Consider the following 24,207-nt stretch of genomic DNA (forward strand, 5'->3'; position numbering starts at 1 on the left):
ATGTTACAACTGCCATGTTAACATACTGATATCTTCTCAATGTGGAGATTTATATCCTAGCCATGCTAATTAATTGCTGTTTTGAAAAATAACCCACTCAAATTATTTCTGCATTTCTGTTGGTGATAAATTGTTCTTTGAGATTTTTAAAATTTAGTGTATGAATATTTTTTCCCCTTCCTGTTTCTTTTGCTTTCTGCCTCGTAAACCAACCTTACTCACTTGCTCTTTTTATCTTTGATTTGATTCTAATTCATCCGATGTCTTGCTCAGCCATTCCTCTGTTTCTTCTTTAATACTTATCAAATAAAGAAACTGTTGGTCCCATCATTCACGTGGTTACCCTGTGCCTCCCTGTTGTCCGTTTGCACATTCAACAGCTTACAGGGAATAAACTCCCCCTCCCACTCTGCCGAGGACATGGAGGTCCTGGGCCTCCTTCACCGCCGCTCCCTCACCACCAGACGCCTGGAGGAAGAACGCCTCATATTCCACCTGGGAACACTTCAACCCCACGGCATCAATGTGGACTTCAACGGTTTCCTCATTTCCCTTTCCCCCACCTCACCCTGTTTCCAAACTTCCAGTTCAGCACTGTCCCCATGACTTGTCCGGACTTGTCCTACCTGCCTAGCTCCTTTTCCACCTATCCACTCCGCCCTCTCCTCTCTGACCTATCACCTTCATCCCCTCCCCCACTCACCTATTGTACTCTATGCTACTTTCTCCCCACCCCCACCCTCCTCCAGCTTATCTCTCCACGCTTCAGGCTCTCTGCCTTTATTCCTGATGAAGGGCTTTTGCCCGAAACGTCGATTTCGCTGCTCCTTGGATGCTGCCTGAACTTCTGTGCTCTTCCAGCATCACTAATCCAGAATCTGGTTTCCAGCATCTGCAGCCATTGTTTTTACCTAGGGTAAAAACATTGTCAAACAGACAGATAAGGGGAAGTCAACTAGGAGAAAGTGAGGACTGCAGATGCTGGAGCGCCTCATCTTCCGCCTAGGAACCCTCCAACCACAAGGGATGAACTCAGATTTCTCGAGTTTCCTCGTTTCCCCTCCCCCCACCTTGTCTCAGTCCCAACCCTCGAACTCAGCACTGCCTTCCTAACCTGCAATCTTCTTCCTGACCTCTCCGCCCCCACCCCCACTCCGGCCTATCACCCTCACCTTAACCTCCTCCCACCTATCGCATTTCCAACGCCCCTCCCCCAAGTCCCTCCTCCCTAGCTTTTATCTTAGCCTGCTTGGCACACTCTCCTCATTCCTGAAGAAGGGCTCATGCCCTAAACGTCGATTCTCCTGCTCCTTGGATGCTGCCTGACCTGCTGTGTTTTTCCAGCAACACCGTTTTCAGATAAGGGGAAATGCCTAATTAGCAAAATTCTTGGCACCGCACCAGCAGATTCGGAATCAAAGTTTCGCCTTAACAAAATTATTTCAGTCCCACAATCATTCCTTCTCTTTCTTTTGGCTTGTTGCATTCTCTGTCACCATGTCCTCTCTCCCCGCTCCAGTGAGACACTCTATTCTTTCCAATCTGGCAGTTACACCTACCATTGTTTGACCAGTCTCACATTCTCATCACTTAATCTGCACTAAAAGGAAATTGCATCTTCCCCTTTGGAACAAAGAAGAATGTTTTACCATAGCTTTGAAAAGGTAGTAAGATCTTATCATAAACCTCTAACCAGCATCTTATTAGATACTACACTAGGGCGGCGCGGTAGCACAGTGGTTAGCACTGCTGCTTCACAGTGCCAGAGACCCGGGTTTGCACATTCTCCCTGTGTCTGCATGGGTTTGCTCCGGTTTCCTCCCACAGTCCAACAATGTGCAGGTTAGGTGAATTGGCCATGCTAAATTGCCCGTAGTGTTAGGTGAAGGGGTAAATGTAGGGGAATGTGTCTGGGTGGGTTGCTCTTCAGAGGATCGGTGTGGACTTGTTGGGCCGAAGGGCCTGTTCCTACACAGTAGGGAATCTAATCTAATCTACACAGATATTCCTTTTGTTTACATTCTTGCATTAGTTATATTTAAACAAAACTATGAAAGCATAACTCAAAATCAAAGTAAGTACATTTGAATAACAGGATTAACAGCTTTTAAACATCAAAACATTAACCTAAGTCAATGTTTGCATTTTTGTTGTGTTCTTTTAACTCTGAAAGGAGTGTTGCAGTTATGTCAACAGCCAATTGTCACACTTTGGTTAGCTGTAAGCATAACCCCATCCTTAATTTCATTTTCTGAACTGAAATATGGTAAATTTTTAGTTTTAGTAAATAACATTAAAATGGCTTCTTTGTGTGCTCACATTTCATTTTTGTTTCGATCAAAATCTCTCTTGTCTGTTTCAAGAATGTTTTGGGATGCTTCTCATATTGAAATAAACATGTTTTGTATTCCTGCTTAGCTCTCTTGTTCTCCAAATTGCATGACAGTTCAAAACTTTCATTACTGCTTTTAATTAATAGCGTTGCAGTAATTCATCAATCTTCATTTTTAATTCTGTAATCAATCAATCAACCAGCTGTTTTGGTTCATCTGTGATTCCTTCTCCAAGTATTTTTCATAGAGACTGGTGATATTTTAAGGTTGTCAAGTTTAAACTGAAGACATATCTGTATTGAATTTGCTGCTACAAGTTTATCATTGAAACATTTTAAGTCCTCATTCAAGTGTTTTACTACCTGTGACTTGTACTGAAGTGTTCTTGCCTGTGTGCATTTTTTCTTTTGTAAATTTGCTTTGGATGTAAGAATTTTGATATTCTAACTTTCAGTTTTTCCTTTAATTTCTCATTATCAGGAATAAGCTTCTCATAATTGGCTATTGTAGCTGTGGGGAGTTTGACAAGACCTGTACAACACAGTCATCACCATGTTACCATCTATGCTGGCCAAATGATTACCCAATATATAATCTACTCTTTCAATTGGTAAACCAGTGACAATTCCAGTAGTTACAACTCTGTTTGCAAATCTCTTTGTGACTTAAGTGAAACAACGAACTGTGGATTCTGGAGACTTGAAATAAAAACAAATTGCTGGAGAGATTCAGCAGGTCTGACAATATCTGTAAGATGAAGAAAATAACATTAGTGTTTCAAATCTGGTGATATTTCATCAGAACCAAACTCGAAGTGCTAAATTTGCTTTTGTCCCCACAGTTGCTGCCAGATCTCTGAATCTCTCCAACAATTTCAGTTTTTGTTGAAGGAAACAGGTTCACAAATGCCATGAGTACTTATCATATTAAATATGTTTTCTTTCATCAAGCCATCTGAAGCACAAATCATATCATCAGCCATTATCAATGATCAAACTGCCAGTGTCTCAAAGAGTTACTTTGTTTACAGGTTTTATGGAAGAGTAAGGGAGCACTTCTCCCTTAGAGAAAAGAATCTCAATAATCAAAATCGTTTCATTCAAGGAAGAAGCCACTTGACTATCCTGAAGTGCATTCCTATTCTGTTAGGTTGTATATGAATTTACTTGACTTGTACTATTGCCGATGATTTAAACCCTGTTTTTCTTACCAGTATTCTGTTTTTTTTCTAAATATTCTTTTTGCATTCCCGTGACTATCACCAGTTTACCGTTCTGTATCCAACAATTTGCTTTTACATGTTGTGTCCTGTGACAATAAAGGCATACTAGTTTTCTAACATCATTTTTATTTTCTATATTATTGTTTCTATTAACTGGAATGGATTCTGTCAATCTATGTAACTCAAGTTTCTCTTTAATTCATACTTAATTAAAATCCCATTTCCTGCATCATTTCTCTCTCCTGTCTCTCTGCTTTCTCTTTTTCTCTTTGTGTGATGCTCTTTCTCATTCCTCCTCAGCATTTGAAATTCTAGCCCTAGTCTTCTGTGTTCTAACTCAGTTTTGTGAATGCTACCTTGTCGACATTCAGTTCTACACTTCCCTCAATCTCCTAGGTTCAGTGAACTAGATTGGTGGCCACTAGTTTTAGAATTTCTTGTTTCTTAGCTTTTGATTTAAGTTTATTTTCAACAGCTCAACCACATATTTTAGCTTGTCAGTGAACAATACCGAGAAGTATTATCATTTATCCCACTCTGCCGCAAGACCTACCTACTGCAAAACATGACACTTAGATCAGTATAATCTTTCCTCTGAAATACAAAGTATTTTTCTTATTTCTTTTAATTATGGATCCTACTTCTAATTATATGACTATGGGTTCAATGGTGGATGTAAGCCCCCTAATATATGTTATGATCAAGATTGGAAGACTGCACTGATTACTTTTTAGTCTCATTCCTCTATTTTAAATTTAATCAAGAGTGGTGACATGGTAAATTATGTTTCTGATTTAGTATTAGACACGGCGACAACCAAGTTTCTTTCTTTCATTAATGCATAACTAGTTTGCTGCAAATACAATATAAACAAACATGCAAAGATTATTAGACAGCGCAAATAGAGAAAAGTAATCACAGCGGGCATCACTAACTGGGCACTGCCTTGAAAATGCTTGTGCTATAAACTTAGTTTCGCTTTTATCTGTCCACCTCTTCATCCTGAACATAACAAGGAAAGTGAAGATTCATTCACTTTCAGGACCAGCTCACAAAGTATGGTGCCATCCTCTGGAATTTATTTTGATTTGTACTCCTAACTCTGCATTTAAGGGTAGATTCTGTGGTGATTCTTCCACTAGCTTTTAGCTTAGCAACCTTCCGTGGGCGGCACAGTGGTTAGCACTGCTGCCTCAATTCCCGCCTCTGGTGACTGACTGTGTGGAGTTTGCACATTCCCCCCATGTCTGCGTGGGTTTCCTCCGGATACTCCAGTTTCCTCTCTCAGTGCAAAAATGTGCAGGTTAGGTGAATTGGCCATGCTAAATTGCCCATAGTGTTAGGTGTAGGGGAATGGGTCTGGGTGGGTTGCTCTTCGGCAGCTCGGTGTGAACTTGTTGGGCCGAAGGGCCAGTTTCCACACTGTAAGTAATTTAATCTAATCTAATCTTTAAAGACCTCTGTGGATACTTCAGTACTTTATCCTGCTTTTTTGGGGCATACTCTGCTTTTTGTTTCGCACAGCATCTTATAGCGCTAAATAAAAACCATCAGCAGCCTCTCTTCCCCGAGCACTCCAATCTCCCACCATTGCATAGGCGGTGCCCCCTCCACACTTCATGTCACCTCTGATGAAGAATTATCTAGACTTGAAATGTTAGCTTGCTCTCTCTCCATGGATGCTGCCTGACTGTTGTGATTTCCAGCACTTTTTGTTTTCGATTCAAGCTGACTGTTTGTTTGTTTTACCGCAAGGCTCTGTGATGGCCATTGTAGATTTCTTCCCTTAACTTCAAGCTTGATAAATTCTCTAGCTTTTTGTCCCCCTCATGAGTTTCAACTTGAGTTTAAGTATTCTGTGTAGTTTACAATGAAGTTATTGTTTTGTCTGCTTAGACATAGGCCTATGTCAGATTAATTTCCGTGGCTGTTCTGACTCAGTGTGGCGAAGCCTACACAAGTTCATGTCTATAACAGCCTCTGTCCTTCTCAAAATAAAATGCTTGCTTCTCTCTGCAGAGAAGGGATATAAAAGTATGAAAAAATACCAATAGATTTAAGAACAGCTTCTTCCCTGCTGTTATCAACTTATGAATGGACTTTTAATATATTAGAGTTGATCTTTCTCTGCACCTTCTCTGTAGCTGTAACACTATATTCTACATTCTGTTCTAGTACCCTGATGTACTTATGTAAGGTATGATTTGCCTGGATTGCATGTAATACAGTACTTTTCACTGTATCTCTGTACATGTCATAGTAAATCAAATTGAATCAGAGGCTAAACAAAAAAAGCTGTCTGACCAAAGTTCCATCCTAAATTGCATTCGCTGTGGCAATGTGAAAAGCTGTAGCATGGTTCCAATAGAAATACAAGAAATAACTTTGCACTTAACATAGCTTTTAATTCTGCAACCTAATTACTTAGTTAAAAATGGATAGTTCATTTTGCTTGACTATCATCTCTGACCTTGCAAACAGAGCTGCCTATTAAATGTAATTATCTTCAAGCTTATTTGCATTGCATTTATATCAGGGTTGCTGGTCTCAATCAAATATTTTCATTTTTCTGCAGTCAAATTTGAACCGGATTTTTGGAACATCATATTTTTCAAATCATTCAAACTTCAGTAAACTATTTTTCATAAAGCACCTGTCATAACCGGAGGACCTCCCAAAGCACTTTTACAGCCAAAGAAGTACATTTGAATCATTGTCCAAAAATAAAGAACTGCAGATGCTGGAATTCTGAAACAAAAATAGAAATTACTGGAGAAACTCAGTAGGTCTGGTAGCATCGGTGGAGAGAAAGCAGAGTTAATGTTACAGCCTCCGTGAAGGGTCTGAAGAATGATCACTGGATCCAAAATGTTAATTCCATTTTCTCTGCACAGATGCTACTGGATTTGCTGAGCTTCTCTGTAATTTCTGTTTTTGTTTGCATTATTGTCACTGCTGTAATAGGAAGTATGTTAGCTAACTTGCTCTTTCAAAGAACGATGTGATGAGATTAGAAGTTTTGTAATTGTTGGCCAAGGCTTTCCTTTACCCTCTTCGGTGGGCATAGCGCTACTTTGAAGAAAAGTGAGAATTATGGACAACTAGGCCCAGGCAATAAGTGCTGGTCAACCAGCAATGTCCATATCTTACAAATGAATAGAACAAATTTTCTATCATGTCCGATCTTTATTTTTCCTTGACCAAGACCTGAAATCATTTACTTCTTATAATGTTGTTTGTGGGAGCTTACTGAATGCAAATTGATGACTGTACTTCAGACGTACATCTTTGGCTGTGAAGCTCTTCAAAACATCCTGACATCATAAAACATATTAAGTAAATGCAGAATATTCTTTCTAATTTACCTGATTCTAGCCTGGCCTAACTCCTTGCCACCCCATCACTTATTGGTGTGAAGTCTTGGCTCTGTATGTTTAAGGTGCCATGAACCTTTTTCCACAGGAAGTTGATGATCTATTCAGAAAGTTGGATAAAGACGGTGATGGAAACGTGAGCCGCAATGAGTTTCTTCTTGGCTTATTTCGGCATGGATCTGCTACTTCAGTCCCTTCCACACCCTGCAAGCAGAGATATCGTCTCCATCAGGTTAGGCCACATTAAGTTAATCTTTTTTAAACTATTACTTAATATATAATGTCAAGCTTGGGTCCTCATAATTTTTTTCTTTTCACATGGTGCATCAATTGTTCCTCCAACATGTAGTTGCTAATCTAGGATCTTCATTCTTTCCACTTCATTCATTTCTTGTTGCTTCTTGCATTATTTCCCTGCTATTTTGTTCAGAATAGCTCATTTTCCCCCTTACTGCAACTACATTTGCCCACATCCTGTACTGCCATTGACTCAATGCTCTATCTTCCCTTCTTGCTAACCTTCCCTCGCACTGTCTTCCCTAACTGCTTGGCACCCTATCACTTAGCCTGAGTACTTAGCACTCCACCTCTTCATGGCTGCACGCCATCACCTTTGCATTGCTCACACTCTCCCCTACTTCTCTCTTCTGATCCCTTACCCTCGTCCTATCCACCATCAAGCTGAAACCCTTGCACTCATACACTCATCTAAAACGCTAAGTTCTCTCATTCTTCTGGAGGCCTCCTTGTTTCCCAGTATTATAAGAACATTGAGCTATAAAGGAGGTACTTCTGAAGTTTCCAAAGGCATGAACAGTGTCAATAAAAGGGAATCAGGCAGCATCGAAACAATCCCTCAAGTGGAACAAGAACAGAGGGCCTCAGACTCTGATGGATGAATAACAAGCCAAGGCAGGCAAATTCTGAATTGGTGCTATATCTGATGATTTGGAAAGAAGAGAAATCAACTAATTGAGCAGTGGAACAGTGACAAATTCAACTTGTTTGTAGCAGTTTCTTAAAGAAGAATTCCAGAAGTAAGGAGTGACAAATACAATTCCCAGGTCGTCAATTTTAGTAACTGTTTGCTTGCATGAAGAATCAATTATTTTCTCTTTCAGAACTTTAAGGTGAACAGATGTAGAACAGCAACTCCATCCTTGCTATCAAACACTCTTGGTTTGCAACTGTTTTCCGGTCTTGATGATGGCACTGGTTATGCAACACCGGGACAAATAATCAGCATGTGGCAAGAAGATGGAATTAAAAACAGTCAGGAGATTTTAAAGGTGAGACTGAGCATATTTTGAGAGCAGTAGTGAATGCATCATGTTCTGGCTGAGTTAAATCAAGGTCCAGTTTGCCTTCTCAAGCAGACCGAAAAGATTCCATGGCACTATTCTAAAGAACGGGGCGATCTCCCTGGTATTCTGACCAATTATTTGACTGACATCACCAATCCACAGTATCTGGACATTATCTGAGTACAATAAAGTTTCTGGTTATTTCTTGGATTGCAATGTATGCAAATTGGCTTCTCTATTTCCTATGCTACAACAATCACAGGACTTAGAAACAGTGAAAGGTGCCGTATGATACAAGCGTTTAAAATTTCATTTAAGGAAACCATTTCCCTTTTCTTTCTAGAAAAAGGAAATGATTTCCATTTTCTTTCTAAAAAAAGGAAATGACACTTCTGGTAGTTATCAAATTTATGTATTTTAAATATTTTCAATTGTATTACTTCTGAGCTAAGCTCGCTTTGCGGGTAGTAAGTACTTCCTGTGTCTTTTTTCATATTTCATCTATCCAGAGTTTCTGAACTGTTTTTGAATTGTTTTTTTCATAATTGGGTAATTATTTCTCGCTCCCTACAAAAAAGGGGAAGGACAGAACCAAATTATTCAGAAATCAATAGCTGTACTTGTTTATTATACGAAAATGGAGCTAACTTAGTAAAGAAAGTTGAAAGGTTGTTGGGCATCCAATGCAAAAGGTGTGTCCATGGATCTTGTAAATTAGCCTGTCTATGTAAACAAGGATTTTGGTGGTCTTTCTCATGTTAACTGATCTAATTTGGGACAGAATAGAACTATGATGACATAGAATACGGCAGCATAGAAAGATCTAATCAACTGGTTCTACACTTCCCTTGCACACTGAAAATCTTTCCTTTTCAACAACAAGAAGTTCCCTTTTGAAAGCTAGTACTGACATTTCGTTTAGCTCTGCTTTGGTAAAGAGGTCAGCACGTTAGTTTTATTTCAGTTGGTGTTGAAATTTTGAGACAATGCTGATTTATTTTTAGATAACGATCTGATACAATGTGAGAGGAATAAGTTCTCTTACATAGATGAATAGGTTTATTTAAAGCTATTTTTGAACTATTGCATCAAGGAATAGGAGAAATAAGATGATTTATTTTCAAATGGCTTAATCAATTCAATTTATATCTTGGGATTGCTATAATTCATACAGCTGCACTCCCACATTTGTCTGTTCCTCACCTGAACCCTCACTGTCCCACACCTTTACTCTTTGCAAGTGAGGGAGCAGGGTAGTGAGTGGGTAGGAGGCAATGTGGGCTTGGAAGCTAGGCAGCGAGCAGAGCGCTGAGTGTAAGTTTGCATGTACCAAAGGGCAGAAGGATGCCAACGTTCCTGACACACTTCGATGACTGACAGTAGCTTTGACTTCCTGCCCTAATGTGGTGTCATGAGATATAGTGTTTTTGCATTTGGGCACACATTTGGATTGAGAACTTGGAGGGAGCAGAACAGAGTTAACTTGCAGAAATATTGTTTTTAACACTGCTTGTAAAGTGATATCTTCAGCAATCAGGAAGGATGTTAGAACAGCTAGGGAGACTGTGTTCAAGAGGTGCCGAAACCAAGTGTCACCAACACCACTTTTGTTGCTCTTAATTTTGATTGCAATCTGTTGCAGCTTCTTGCAGTTTCATTGTGTTCAGTCATTTTAGTTATGTACTGTTTATTCATGCAATAAATTGCAGTCGGTAAATTGCAAATGATGACCGGAATAAGACCATAAGATGTAAGAGCAAAAGTAGGCTATCCAGCATCTGCTCTGGCCTTTAATACCTACTCTGACAATCCACTTTCTTGTCTTTTCCCATAATCGTCAATTTTCCTCAATCTGAGTTCTGATGAAGGGACACTGGACTCGAAATATTCCTGATGAAGGGCTTATGCTCGAAACGTCGAATTCTCTATTCCTGAGATGCTGCCTAACCTGCTGTGCTTTGACCAGCAACACATTTGCAGCTGTGATCTCCAGCATCTGCAGACCTCATTTTTTTACTCGAAATATTAACTGTTTTTCTCTCTATAAATGCTGCCAGACCTGCTGAGTTTCTCTAGCATTTCGATTTCTAGAATCCACAGTTCTTGGTGTTTATTTTAATACTCTCAATTCACTTACTGATTAAAAGTCTGTCTATCTCAGCCTTTAATATACTGATTTGACCCACGCTCTCTACCCCTCTGTGATAGAGTTTTACAGATTTCATGGCTTGTTATTTTTTTCCTTTTTTTGACATTTTGTCATTGTATTCAGTGTTCATATCGAAGCATTTGCACTTCAACCTGACATTTTGTTTGTTTTTGTTTGTTTGTTTCTTTCTTTACTTTACTGTTTCCTTTGTCTTTTGTACCATCAAACTGTTTTGCCACGTAATCTCTCCTATTTCCAGCCTTTCCTTTTGTTACAGAAACAGAAATTACCAGAGAAACTTAGCAGATCTGGCAGTATCTGTGGAGAGAATGCAGAGTTAATCCTTTGAGTCCAGTGACACCCTTCCCTGTTGTTCTTTCCATTTTCCCCCCACCGCCAACACTACCCCTAACGCTTGATTAAAATCTACTGTATCTCGATCCTTTTCAAGTTGTGACCAACCTCATTGAATGTTCACTATTTGTCTCCACAAATGCTGCCAGACCTGCTGAGTTCTTCCAGCATTTTCTTTTTTTTATTTCCACGTTAAGCTGTGTCATTTTCTTGCAATATGCTTTATGGCAGATCACAGAAACACTGAATTGCTACAGAATCTTAGAATCATAGAATCCCTACAGTGCCGAAAGAGGCCATTTGGCCCATTAAGTCTGCACTGACTCTCTGAAGAGCATCCCAATTAAATCCAGTCCTCTACCTTATCCCAGTAACCCTGCATTTCCCATGGCTAACCCACCTAGCCGGCACATCTGTAGAAACTATGGGCAATTTGGCATGGCCAATCCACCAAAGCTGCACATCTTTGGACTATGGGAGGAAACTGGAGCACCTGATGGAAACCCAGGGAGACACAGGGAGAATGTGCTAACTCCACACAGACAGTCAACTAAGGCTTGATTCGAACCCGGGTCCCTGTCACTGTGAGGCAGCAATAGTATCCATTGTGTCTGCACTAGCTCTCCAAATGATTAATCCACTTAATTTAATTATTCTGCCTTTTCCATGTAACCCTGTGCATTCTTTGTTTTAAGATCTTATGGAAAGAGGAAAAAAAAACGTCGAACTACTTCACTTGCCATTCTTAGGCTAACTCATTGTAGGATAATATTGGTATCAGAATATAGAAACAAAAATAGACATTGACCCCTCCTGACTATATTTTGGCATTCAGTTAAATCATGAATAATCTGTAAATCTATTTATGCTATTAAATTTATTAACCATGTTTAAATCCATTTACAACCTTGGTTCTGTAGCACTGAAAGATTGTGCATGCCCAAGCATAATCAGTATAATAAAACAAAGAACTGAAGATTTGATTGTGTTTGTGTTTAAAAAAAATCTATCAGATCTTCAGTTTTCAAATTGTCACTTGAGCTAGCATTAACCAACTTTCAGAGGGAATATGTTCTAGATTTCCAATGCCAGTTGTGCAAAGAAGTATTTTTTGAGATAAACTTTTAATGGCCTAAAGACCATAAGACATAGGAGTGGAAGTAAGGCCATTCGGCCCATCGAGTCCACTCCGCCATTCAATCACTGCTGATGGGCATTTCAACTCCACTTACCCACATTCTCCCCGTAGCCCTTAAGTCCTTGTGACATCAAGAATTTATCAATCTCTGCTTTGAAGACATTTAGCATCCCGACCTCCACTGCACTCCGCGGCAATGAATTCCACAGGCCCACCACTCTCTGACTGAAGAAATGTCTCCGCATTTCTGTTCTGAATTGACCCCCTCAAATTCTAAGGCTGTGTCCACAGGTCCTAGTCTCCTCGCCTAACGGAAACAATTTCCTTGCATCCACCCTTTCCAAACCATGTATTATCTTGTAAGTTTCTATTAGATCTCCCCTTAATCTTCTAAACGCCAATGAATACAATCCCAGGATCCTCAGCCATTCCTCGTATGTTAGACCTACCATTCCAGGGATCATCTGTGTGAATCTCCTCTGGGCACACTCCAGTGCCAGTATGTCCTTCCTGAGGTGTGGGGACCAAAACTGGACACAGTATTCCAAATGGGGCCTAACCAAAGCTTTATAAAGTCTCAGAAGCACAACGGTGCTTTTATATTCCAACCCTCTTGAGATAAATGACAACATTGCATTTGCTTTCTTAATCACGGACTCAACCTGCATGTTTCTCATCTTTAGAGAATCCTCGACTAGCACTGCCAGATCCCTTTGTACTTTGGCTTTATGAATTTTCTCACCGTTTAGAAAGTAGTCCATGCTTGTATTCTTTTTGCCAAAGTGCAAGACCTCACATATGCTCACATTGAATTCCATCAGCCATTTCCTGGACCACTCTCCCAAACTGTCTAGATCCTTCTACAGCCTCTCACTTCCTCAGTACTACCTGCCTGTCCACCTAACTTCATATCATCGGCAAACTTCGTTAGAATGCCCCAGTCCCTTCATCCAGATCATTAATATATAAGGTGAACAGCTGCGGTCCCAACACTGAACCCTGCGGGACACTGCTTGTCACAGGCTGCCATTCCGAAAAAGAACCTTTTATCCCAACTCTCTGCCTTCCAGCATCAGTTTGAAGTGGCCTAATGTCTACTTTTGCCTGTCGTTTGTTTCTTATGTATTGAAAGAAACTTTTACTATCATTTCTAATATTACTGGCTAGCCTACCTTCATATTTGATCCTGTCCTTCCTTATTTCTCTCTTTGTTATCCTCAGCTTGTTTTTGTAGCCTTCCCAATCTTCTGATTTCCCAGTGCTCTTGGCCACTTTATAGGATCTCTCTTCTTCTTTAATACATTTCCTGACTTCCTTTGTCAGCCATGGCTGTCTAATCCCTCCCCGGATAATCTTTCTTTTCTTGGGGATGAACCTCTGTACAGTGTCCTCAATTATACCCACAAACTCCTGCCATTTTTGCTCTACTGTCTTCCCCACTAGGCTCTGCTTCCAGTCTATTTTCGACAGTTCCTCTCTCATGCCCTCATCATTACCTTTATTTAACTGTAACACCATTACATCCGATTTTGCCTTCTCTGATTTAACTGTAACGCCATTACATCTGATTTTGCCTTCTCCTTGTTCTGAGTGTCCAGAAGAGAGAGATTTCCCGTTATCGACCCTGACACGTCTTCCTATCATCCTAAACACCTTTCTTAAGCCATCCCTGAAATTTCTATATTCCTGGGAATACAAATCTCGACAACTTGTCCTCACGTTAAATTATTTTAACCTCTGTATTTCTCTGCATGACCTGAACTCACTGTCTGGACTGGAATGCAATCATGTACAAATATCCTTTCCAGTTTGCCATAGTCATGTGACCTCTACCATAAAGAACTCAAGTCATAACAGACATGCGTTCACTTCAAAACACTTCATATTGGACACAGTCTTGTGTTGCACACAGAAAACATGGTATCAGGACTGACACTGAGGAGAGTGTTGCATAGCTACCAATAGAGAGATCCAGCTATGTGCACAGCTGTGCACTGCCACTTAAATAAATTTAAAAAGTCAAGAACAAGGAAGCTAGCCGCAATTAATCACTGGTTATGAGAAAATGGCTGCAGCTTTTCCCTCCTCAGTTCCTGTTCCAATGACAGGGGATTTATACAGAAAAAAAATCAGAAAATTTAAAAGCTTTGAAGTTGAGCTTTGACCCTCAATTAAAAATTATGTATGGACGGTGCATTTCAATATTAGGGACCAAAGTGAAAAAGAATTCATTGATCAATATGTAACAATATCAACTCAACTTGCAGAAATCTATGAATTTGTGAAACGAAAGGATGATCTAATTAAGACAGAATTGTTTTAGGCTGGATGACACCACCAAGAGGATGGATTACTCTGTGGGAATGATTAACATGAATGATGAACTGGAGTTCCAGATCACAGGGCAAGTAAAATGCCATTCTTCTCATCCAGGATAAGTCTAAAGCTTGAACTGATAATTCATTCCTGATGAAGGACTCTGGCCCGAAACGTTGAATTTCCTGTTCCTTGGATGCTGTCTGACCTGCTGTGCTTTAACCAGCAGCACATTTTCAGCTTTGAACTGATAATACTCAACATGCTAAAAGAGTGTAGAGTGTTGAAGCGCACTAAACCACTGATTGTGTAACAGATCATAGAGTAATAAGATGATGTGTTTAGAGGGTTATGATGTCTTTCAGGAGAATGTAATCTTGAAATAGATGTGAACACAAGACCAGATCAGTATTTGCTAAGGAAAGTTCCAGCTGTCCTTGAGACCAGGCTGAAAGACAAGAAAACTGGAATAGACAGGAGTAACCCAGAAAGTAGGCAAAAGTGAGGACTGCAGATGCTGGAAATCAGAGTCTAGATTAGAGTGGTGCTGGAAAAGCTCAGCAGGTCAGGCAGCATCCAAGGAGCAGGAAAACCGAAGTTTCCTGATGAAGGGCTTTTGCCTGAAATGGTGGTTTTCCTGCTCCCTGGATGCTGCCTGACCTGCTGTGCTTTTCCAGCACCACTCTGACCTAGTAATCCAGAAAGTAACAACTCCTATGGATTATTAGCATGGTAACAGTGAGACAACCCATAGAGAAATTGAGCAAGTCTCACACAAACAAGGCAATCCTTGAATGGAGAATGTCACCTACTGAAGGAATGGAAAGTAATCCAGTGCAAAGACCAATGTCACTGTGTGCCCAAACTACACAATCAATTGCAAAAAAGCAACTGAGGCCAGAGGTAATATCAGACATGAGTGAGCAAAATCAGGATGAAATGGTAGAAAGCCAAATTTCATTTTGACAAGTGTGAACCAGTCAGGATACAAATACCTAACAACCTCAACAAAAGCCAACCTAATTGGCAATTTGGGACTAGTATGGAGCAGTTTTCAAGTCGACTCGGTGAAAGTGCATGACCTTGTATACCGTTATAACTGTAGTCACCTTCACCCAACTGCAAAGACTGTGCCTCCTGTACAGGCGGCTGATCAGGAAGAGTGAATGCAACACTTGCTCAGAATGCAGAGCAACCATCAAACCCAGAGCAGCACAGCAACCCATCAACAAAAATGGAACAACAATGGGCCCAACAGTGATAGCAAATCACACAGGAATGATACTCCCCAGGAAAAAACCCATCACTCAGATGATTAGCCAGTGGTGATAATCTGTACATATACCATTTAAGACACCAGCAGGACTCTAGGACAAAATTCCCTTGAATTTTTTCTCAGTCCGAAAACAGAAGTCAGTGTATCAGCACATCATTCGGTGGAACTTTGGAGTGGCTGTGTTACTACACAGCTTAAAAGGGCTCCATGCTTTAGGTAGCCAATTTAAATTCATTTCAGTAATGTGTTGAACATCTGTATCGTTGTTTTGTACACACGATACATATACCTCTTCAAGGCCCCCATATCCTTCCTGAGGACCTGGGGTCAGAAATAAACATGATATTTTGGATGTGGATAGGTTTTTGTAATTGCAGTATAACTGGTAATGCTTTACATGAGTCAGAGGACTTAATGATGTTCTATTAGGTGAGTAATTCTGTTTTGTGCTGATAATGCAAGGGGCAAGTGAAAAAAAGCACTCTGTGCCTTAAATATATGTAAATATAATCTTGTACAAGGAAGACACGCCTTTGGTTTGTTTGTCGGGACAGAGTTTATTTGTTTGTTCCTTCATATGCTACTGCATAGAACCAACAGCTTCGTGACAATGTATGTTTATAAATGTATTTTTATGAATAAAGTATATTTTTGAAATAAAAAGACAACTGAACCAAAATGTACTACTTTCTGTTAAATGTCACACATTTGTGTTTATTTGAAGAGACTACATAGAAATCGAGCAGTTTGTAGTGAGAGCAACGATTGGATACTTCTGATAAACCAATCCAGTGTGTTGTCCTGGTCAATATATTTGGCCCATCATACTTGAGCTGAATCTTTAAAACAGCTAACTAACTAATCTCATCTCGCCCTTTTCCCTGTAACTCTGCAAATTTTTTTCTTTTCAAACATGTATCCAATTTATTTTGAAAGTTGCTGTTAAACGCAGCAAGTTCAGTCCAGATCATTGACCTACAATAGATTAAAAAAAAGTAAAATTCTCATTATCGCTCAAGTACTTTACTGTTAATCTTAAATCTGTCCTCGTGGTTGTGGATATATTCGTTGAGCTGGGAAGTTGATTTGCAGATGTTTCAACCCCTGTGTAAGCAATATCTTCAGTGCTTGGAGCCTCCTGTGAAGTGCTCTTGTACTGTCTATTCTGAAATTTATTTGGTTCCATTTTCTGCTGCTTCTGTTTGCTGGTTCCAGTTGTTCATTGTAGTGGCAGGTATATTGGGCTTAGGTCTATGTGTTTGTTGATGGAGTCCGTAGCCATGTTTCTAGAAATTCTGTGGCTGTCCTATCTTTAGGTTGTCGTATGATTGTTGTGTTCTCCCAGGTGAATTTGTGGTCTTTGTCATCTGTGTGTGTGGCTACTGAGGATAGCTGGTTTGAGTGGTTGCTGTTCTGGTTCAAGACCTGGTTGATGTGTAGTTTTCCTGTACGCTTTTGTTGTGCATTGACCATTCTGTATTCTTTGTAATATCTCATTCAGGAATGGGAGTTGATTGTTGGTTTCCTCCTGTCATAAATCTGATCCCTGTGAGTATGGTGGCGATAATCCAGTATGTGTTCTCGATATCTGTCCTCTTATTGATAGCAAAAGTGTTGTCTACGTATCTGATCCAGAGCTTGGGTTGGATTTATGGTAGGGCTGTTCCAATCTTTGCATTACTGCTTCTGCTATGAGCCCAGAGATGGGTGAGTCCATAGGTATTCCACGTATCTGTTCATATATGTAGCTATTGAATGTGAAGCGTGTTGTGAAGCACAGGTCTGGTAGTTAGAGTATGCAGTCCTTGTTGACAGGTTCCCCGGCATGTTGTCTGTTCTGTTTGTCGAGGAGTTTGGCTGTTGTCTTTGTGGCCAGGGTTTTATCAATTGAGGTAGTGGTGCTGTTACATGGAATGACACCATTGCTTCGTCCTTGGCTATGTTTATGTTCTTGATGTTTTCTAGGAATTCCTGTGATGATTGTATGGTTTGCTTGGATCGCTAATAGGATGTTTTAGTTTTTGTTGGCGTTCTTTTGCCCATTTGTGCGATGGTGTTGCCTGGGGTTGCCTCAATGGGTCTAAGTGGTATGTCTAGTTTGTGTACTTGGGGTACTCTGTAAAATCTTGGGGTGTTATTACTTCCTGGTTTCATACTTTGTAGGTTAATCCAGGTTATTAGTCCGGTTTTTTTTTGTAGGTTCCATAGTGTGTTTATTCTGTTGGTGAGCTGTGGCGTGGGGCCACACTCCCTCTGTAGGTAGGTGTCAGTATCTGCAAGTAGTCTCTCCGCTTTCTGAATGTATTCGGTCTTGTCCATGATAACAGTCATTCTGCCCTTGTGTACTGGTACTATGATTATGTTCTTATCATTTTTGAGTGTTTTTAGGGCTTCTCTCTCTTTGTTGTTGAGGTTGTTCATTAGTCTTTGTTAGTAAGGGTACAATGGTTTGTCTGACTGCTTGCTATGTCACTTCAGTTAGTCTGTTAGTTCTGAGCATACATTCTAGTGCAGCTAGTAAGTCTGTTGATCTTGCATCCCTGTGGTTGAGGTTGAGTCCCTTGGCTAGTACCACCTTTTCTGTATCTGTGAGCTGTTAGTTGGAGAGGTTGCTATGTCCTGTTGTCTGGTAGTACCGTTTTCCTTCTGTATGTGGTTCTGCTCTGTCTTATGATAATGGCCTATTCAGTTGGCACAGTCCATTCCTAATTTGTTTTTGTAATTTACAATTTTTGGCACGCAATTTCTTGTCTGTACTGGTGTAGTCTATTGAGACCATCCTCACATGGTTTTGTCTGACTTGTTTGTTTCTGTGGCTTGTGGGTTGTTGATTGGTGGTCTCCATCTAATCTGACACATGTTTGTAGAATTTGATTCCTTCAGCATCCGTAAAGGAATCAGAGTTGTTCATAGGTAGCGCTTAGGCAGTTAGCACAGGAGCACACATCGGATTATAAACACCATACTCACTGGGATCAGATTTAAGAGTAAGGAGAACATCAACAATCAACTCCCATTCCTGGATGTGATGTTACAAAGAACACAGAATGGTGAGTGCACCACAAAAGTGTACTGGAAAGCAACGCACACCGACCAGGTCCTGAACTACAACAGCAACCACCCAAACACACACACAAGGGAAGCTGCATTAGGATTGTGTTCAAAAGGACTATGACACACTACAGTACTCCTGACCTATGAAGGGAAGAAGAAGATCACCTCTACAGAGTATTTGCCAAAAACGGATATCCCTGTAACTTCATCCATAGATGCCTAACAGACCAACAACGTGATGAGGACATGCCATGACCTAACTCACTAGCCACAGTACCTTACATTGAAAAAAAGTCTTGGAACTGACAGCCAGACTACTCCGCCCACTTGGGTTCATGACAGCCCATTAAACCGACAGCCAGGCACAGACCCAGCTCACCAGGACAAAAGACCTTACACCCATCATGTGCAAGGCTAAAGTAATTTACATGATTCCATTCAGAGACTGCACAAAACACTATATAGAACAAATAGACAGACAACTAGCAATCTGCATACACGGACACCAACTAGCCACTAAACGCCACAACAGCTGTCCCTAGTAGCCATACACACAGATGACAAAGACCGCAAATTCACCTGGGCCAACCTAAACATAGGACAGCCAGAGAATTTCTAGAAGCATGGCACTCAGCCATGGACTCCATTAACAAGTTCATTGACCGAGGCCCAATATACCGGCCATTACAACAGCCAATTGGAACTGGCAACTAGTAGCAACAGAAACTGAACCAAATAAATTCCAGAAGAGAGAATACAGCAGTGCCTCACAGAAGACTCCAAAGCACTGAAGATGTCACCTAGACAGAAGACAAAACATCTGCAAATCAACCGTCCCAGCTCAGCGAACGTACCCACAAGCACAACAACTGGAACCCGAGCTACAACTCTTTACACAAGTCTTGAATCATCAACTTTCCAAACTGTTTGTTTCTTATTTACTGCAGTAATAAACATTGCACAATTTTGAACATATCTATGAAATCTCCCTTTTATCACCTCAGTTTTATGGGTATGCACCTATTTTAAATGCATTATTCTACAAAAGTGTAATTCATATTCTGATGTAGGAATCTTTGCATATGTGCTTTTTCTAGCCCCCCACCCCCCCAAAAAAATTCATTGATTCATTCATTTACTGGTGTAGGTTATGGGAGCAAATTTGCAGCATTCACTGTTTAAAATGCTAATTGTTCCTTTTTGACAGACATTAGACTTTGATGTGGAACAGAAGGTGAACCTTGCAGAACTAACCAAAGCACTTGACAATGAGTTATTGACCAGCAAAAATGGAATTCATCAGGCCGCATTCTCCTGTTACAGAAATGAAATAAATGGCCTTCAGTAAGTGTGTTCCTTTAAATGTCCTTTTAAGTCATAATTATTCTCTGTTTTGATGAGTGTCATCCATGGCTAATCAGTGGCTGGTGGTGGAACGCTTGCTTTGAAATCAGAAGGTCAGAGTTCAAGCCAGGGACTTGAGCACTAAGGGCTGATGTTCCAGTGTAGTACAGAAGGAATGCTGCATTTTCCAAGGTACTGTCTTTCAGCTGGGATATTAAACAGGGATGCCTGCTTCTTGGGTAGATCTAAAAGATTGGAAAACTGTGTTTTGAAGAACAGCAGAGTTCTCCTTGGTGTCCTGGCCAATGTTTATTCCTCAGCCACATTATTAAAACTAATTAACTAATATTATTTATCTATGCACATTGGCAGTTTTACAACAGTGATTACCTTAAAAAATATACGTAATTGGCTGTATAGTGGTTTGGGACTGCCTAAGGTTGTGGAAAACAAAGTAAATGTGGCTTTTTTCCTTCTTAGTTATGAAAATGTTAAACTCTTCTGTGTCCCTATATAACATTAAGCACCTCATAGCTTAAATGCTGCAGTTTCAAACAACCTGTGAACCAGAGGTTGTGGCACTTAAAGATTTAAATAATTTAACTCTCCTTTTAAAGTCAGGTTGCAGCATCTGCAGTCGTTGTTTTTACCTCTTCAGTTAAAAAGATCTATCTTGCTGATCCATCTGCCATCTGGTGACTGTTGAAGGTATTGCTGGATGGTGTAAATATTTTGCATTGCACATTCCATTATTTTGTTAGGAATACATGTGGATTAAGATGTTGACTTTCACTGTGAATAGACAAACTATCTAGAAAACATTAGAACTAACACTGTGTAAAAATATAAATAGCTTCTAAATGCACAAAAAACCCCCCAGAAATTGCTGGAAATGCTCAGCAGGTCTGGCAACATCTGTGAAGAGAAATCAGAGTTAACATTTCAGGTCCAGTGACCCTTCTTCAGAACTGATTGTAGCTGGGCAATTATTGATTTATTTGCTGAAGAGAGGGTGGGGGGAGGGTCTGAGGCGTAAACAGTACCTGGTGATAGAGCCCAAAGAGAGAGGAACAGTTGGATAGACCAAGGAGTGGAGAACAATCTGGCTAGGAGGGTGAATGGCTATTAATGGGGACTGTTAGTGGCTAACAATGGGTTGTGTTAATAGCAGACTATGTGGTAATAAAACCTGGTGTGTGGAGGTAGGGGCAAGGACATGGGGGAGTTCAAGCCCTGAAGTTATTGAACTCAATATTGAGTCCAGAAGGGGGTTCCCAAGTGGAAAATGAGGTGGTGTTCTTCCAGTTTGTGTTGAGCTTCACTGGACCATGGCAGCAAGCCAGATATTGGCCAGAGAACAGGGTGGTTTGTTGAAGTGGCAGGCAACTGGAAGCTCAAGGTCTTTTTAGTGGGTAGAAAGTAGGTGTTCTGTGAAACAGTCTGGATACTGAGGATGGAGGAGATAAATGGGCAGGTGTTACGCCTTTCAGTTGCAGGGGAAAGTGCTGTAGTGGTGTGTTGGGAGTGAAGAAAGAGTGGACTGGGGGTCCTGGAGGGAACAGTCCCTGCAGAAGGTGAACAAGAGAGGGGAGGGGAATATGTGTCTGGATTTGGCATAAACTGGAGGTGGCAGAAATGGTGGTTCATGATCTTCTAGTTGGGGTAAGATGGAGATCATTTGGTCAGTTGCCTTTGCCATTTCCCCTTCTTCCCCTAATCCAATAGACCAAACCTCCAAGACACGCACCCAGTTCTAGTTCTGACCTTGAACATTTTTCTAGTTTCTCTCTCATTTTCCGTCATGTTGAGCTCATTTTGTTCATGAGTCTCATTTGTTCTTTCAACTCAAATCCCACTAAACAACTAACTGTCCAACTCCCCTTCCTGGTTCCCATGTTAGCTGATATTTTTAATGCTCTTCCTCCATGGGTTTTATCACTTTCAAATCTGCCACTGTCACCCTTCCCTCAAAAAAAAAATGAACCCTTTACTCCTACCCTGGCTCCCATCTTTTTAAACAACTACTCTGTCTCCAACCTGCTTTTCCTCTTTAAGGTACTTGACATTGTCTCCCAAATTTGTGCCTTTTGTTCTGGAACTCCCTGTTTGAATCCCCTCAATTATATATCCCCTGCTACTTCCATAATACACAGCTTGGAAGGATTGATAGGGGTGATGGCGAGGTAGATCTGAGTGTTGTCAATGTATGTTTGTAAACTGATCCATGTTTTTGGATGGTGTAGGCAAGAAGCAACATGCAGATGAAAAATAGGAAGGGAGGAGAGTGACAAATTATGTCCTTTATGACTGTGACAGAAGAAAATTCATCCTTTTTTGACACATTTGACATCTTTGATCATGCCATCCTCCTCGATTGCCACTCCATTACCATCCAGCTGGGTGGAAATGTGCTCATTTCCATTCTCATCCATTTAATCACAATTGGAGAATCGCCTGCAATAGTTTCTCCTCCCACTCTTGTACTATGACCTCTGGGGTCCCTCAGGGGTTTATCCTTGGGCACCTCCTATTTTTCATTATATACTTGCCCCTTGGTGACATCATCTGAAAACACACATTAGTTTGTAAATGTACACTGTGAACATTCAGATTTGCCTCACCATCATCCCCCTCTATCCCTCCGCAGCTTCTGAATTGCCTGACATCTGCTCCTAGATGATTAGAAATAGCCCCCATTCAGATATTGGGAACAATGGCAACATTGTCTTTAGCGACTGTTACAAAATCTATGAGCCAGCCACCAACTTCATCTCTCTCCCTGACAACTGTATCATTTAAACCAGATTATTTGCTAATCTGGATATCATATGTAACCACGTGAGCACCCTGCATCATAGCCAAGCCATTGCTAAGACAACCTATTTCCAACTCCATAATGTTTACTAATATCACTGTCATGGCTCATCTGTTACTGAAACTCAGCCATGCCTTTATTTCAAGATTATTGTAATGCACTGGTCTTCAATGTTATACCCGCCATAAGCTTGTGGTCATTCAAAACACTACTGGCCATCTCCTTGTATTAGTTCTTGCTTTTTAATGGATCTGTGCTCAATGACTTTTATGCAATCCAGTTAAAACAATGTCTTGGTTTGAAAGTTCTTATCTTTGTTTTTGGATCCTTCCTTGCCCTTTCTCTCTCTATCTTGGTAAATTTCATTCAGTCCCCAAACACTCTGAGATAGCAGAGTGCGGCATGGTGGCTCAGTGTTTAGCACTGCTGCCTCACAGTGCCAAGGACCCAGGTTGGACTGTGGGAGGAAACCAGAACACCCGGAGGAAACCCATGCAGACACGGGGAAAATGTGCAAATTCCACACAGACAGTTGCCTGAGGCCTTGTTATATTTGGTCTCATTACTTTAACACAAATGTAAATGCATGCAGATATAACAGCCATTTATTAAAACACCACTGACGATTATGAAAGTCCTAGAAGATGATTTGCTTATACTTGTATTTTTTTCCCCACTTCATGCATATTATCAATAAATCATGTTGAAGCAATCATGTGTGGGTGACTATATAATTAATTAATTGTGCCAGTAATAGAGAAATAGTACAGCCAATTAGTTAAACAAAGATACATGATCTCTGAAAAGCATTTTATCCTGCACAGTCCTTTTCAACTGTCCTACTACCATGATTATATTACCTAATTAGCTCAGTACCATTTCTCCAGAGCACTGGCAATCAGATAGACATACACTAAATCATTACAGATATTGCTGAGTGTTTACTTTCAGGCATTGCATCATCCCCTTAATCAGTTGAAATGTAGCACCCTGCCCAGACATGGTGTACAGCTTGCATTCTCAGATTCAACTTCACCATGTTTAGTGGAAAGTCATTTTAAGCTTAAACTGGTCTTTAAGAAGAGGCTGGTCCCACAAGTTGTGCAAGACATTAAAATATCCGTGATAGTATGGACCGTTATTCCTACACTCCTCCAATTCTTCTCAATGTTGTCTGCCATGTAAAACTGTCCTGGTTGGCCCTTGTTTTCCAATACTCCGTTTGCAGATGGATTATTGTTAGCAGCGCAGTTAACTGAAATAACATCAGCATAAGACCTGGGTGTATCATGGTGTTCATAACACTGACCGCTGTAAGGATACAGGTGAGCAGTGATTCCCACCTGCAAAAATGTCCAACCTATTCAATAAGGTGCCACACAAAAGGCTGCTGCGTAAGAAAAGGATGCATGGCATTACGGATAATGTATTAGCATAGATAGAGGATTGGTTAACTAACAGGAAACAAAGAGTGGGCATAAGTGAGTGCTTTTCTGGTTGCTAATCGGTGACTGGTTTTGTGCCTCAG

General features: G+C 40.5%; 1 protein-coding gene across 5 annotated transcripts in view; it reads left to right on the forward strand.

Annotated features, from left to right (window-relative positions):
* ninl (ninein-like) overlaps positions 1–24,207 on the forward strand; it is a 145,136-nt gene that overhangs the window by 52,278 nt on the left and 68,651 nt on the right. For all 5 annotated transcript variants that reach the window (XM_060831713.1, XM_060831714.1, XM_060831715.1 and 2 more), the window contains exons 7-9: positions 7,018–7,161; positions 8,051–8,218; positions 19,728–19,864. In XM_060831713.1, the coding sequence (XP_060687696.1) occupies positions 7,018–7,161; positions 8,051–8,218; positions 19,728–19,864 (449 nt within the window). The remainder of the gene's footprint in view (positions 1–7,017; positions 7,162–8,050; positions 8,219–19,727; positions 19,865–24,207) is intronic.

This window comes from Hemiscyllium ocellatum, chromosome 10 (assembly GCF_020745735.1).
Source record: "Hemiscyllium ocellatum isolate sHemOce1 chromosome 10, sHemOce1.pat.X.cur, whole genome shotgun sequence".
Taxonomy (NCBI): Eukaryota; Metazoa; Chordata; class Chondrichthyes; order Orectolobiformes; family Hemiscylliidae; genus Hemiscyllium; species Hemiscyllium ocellatum.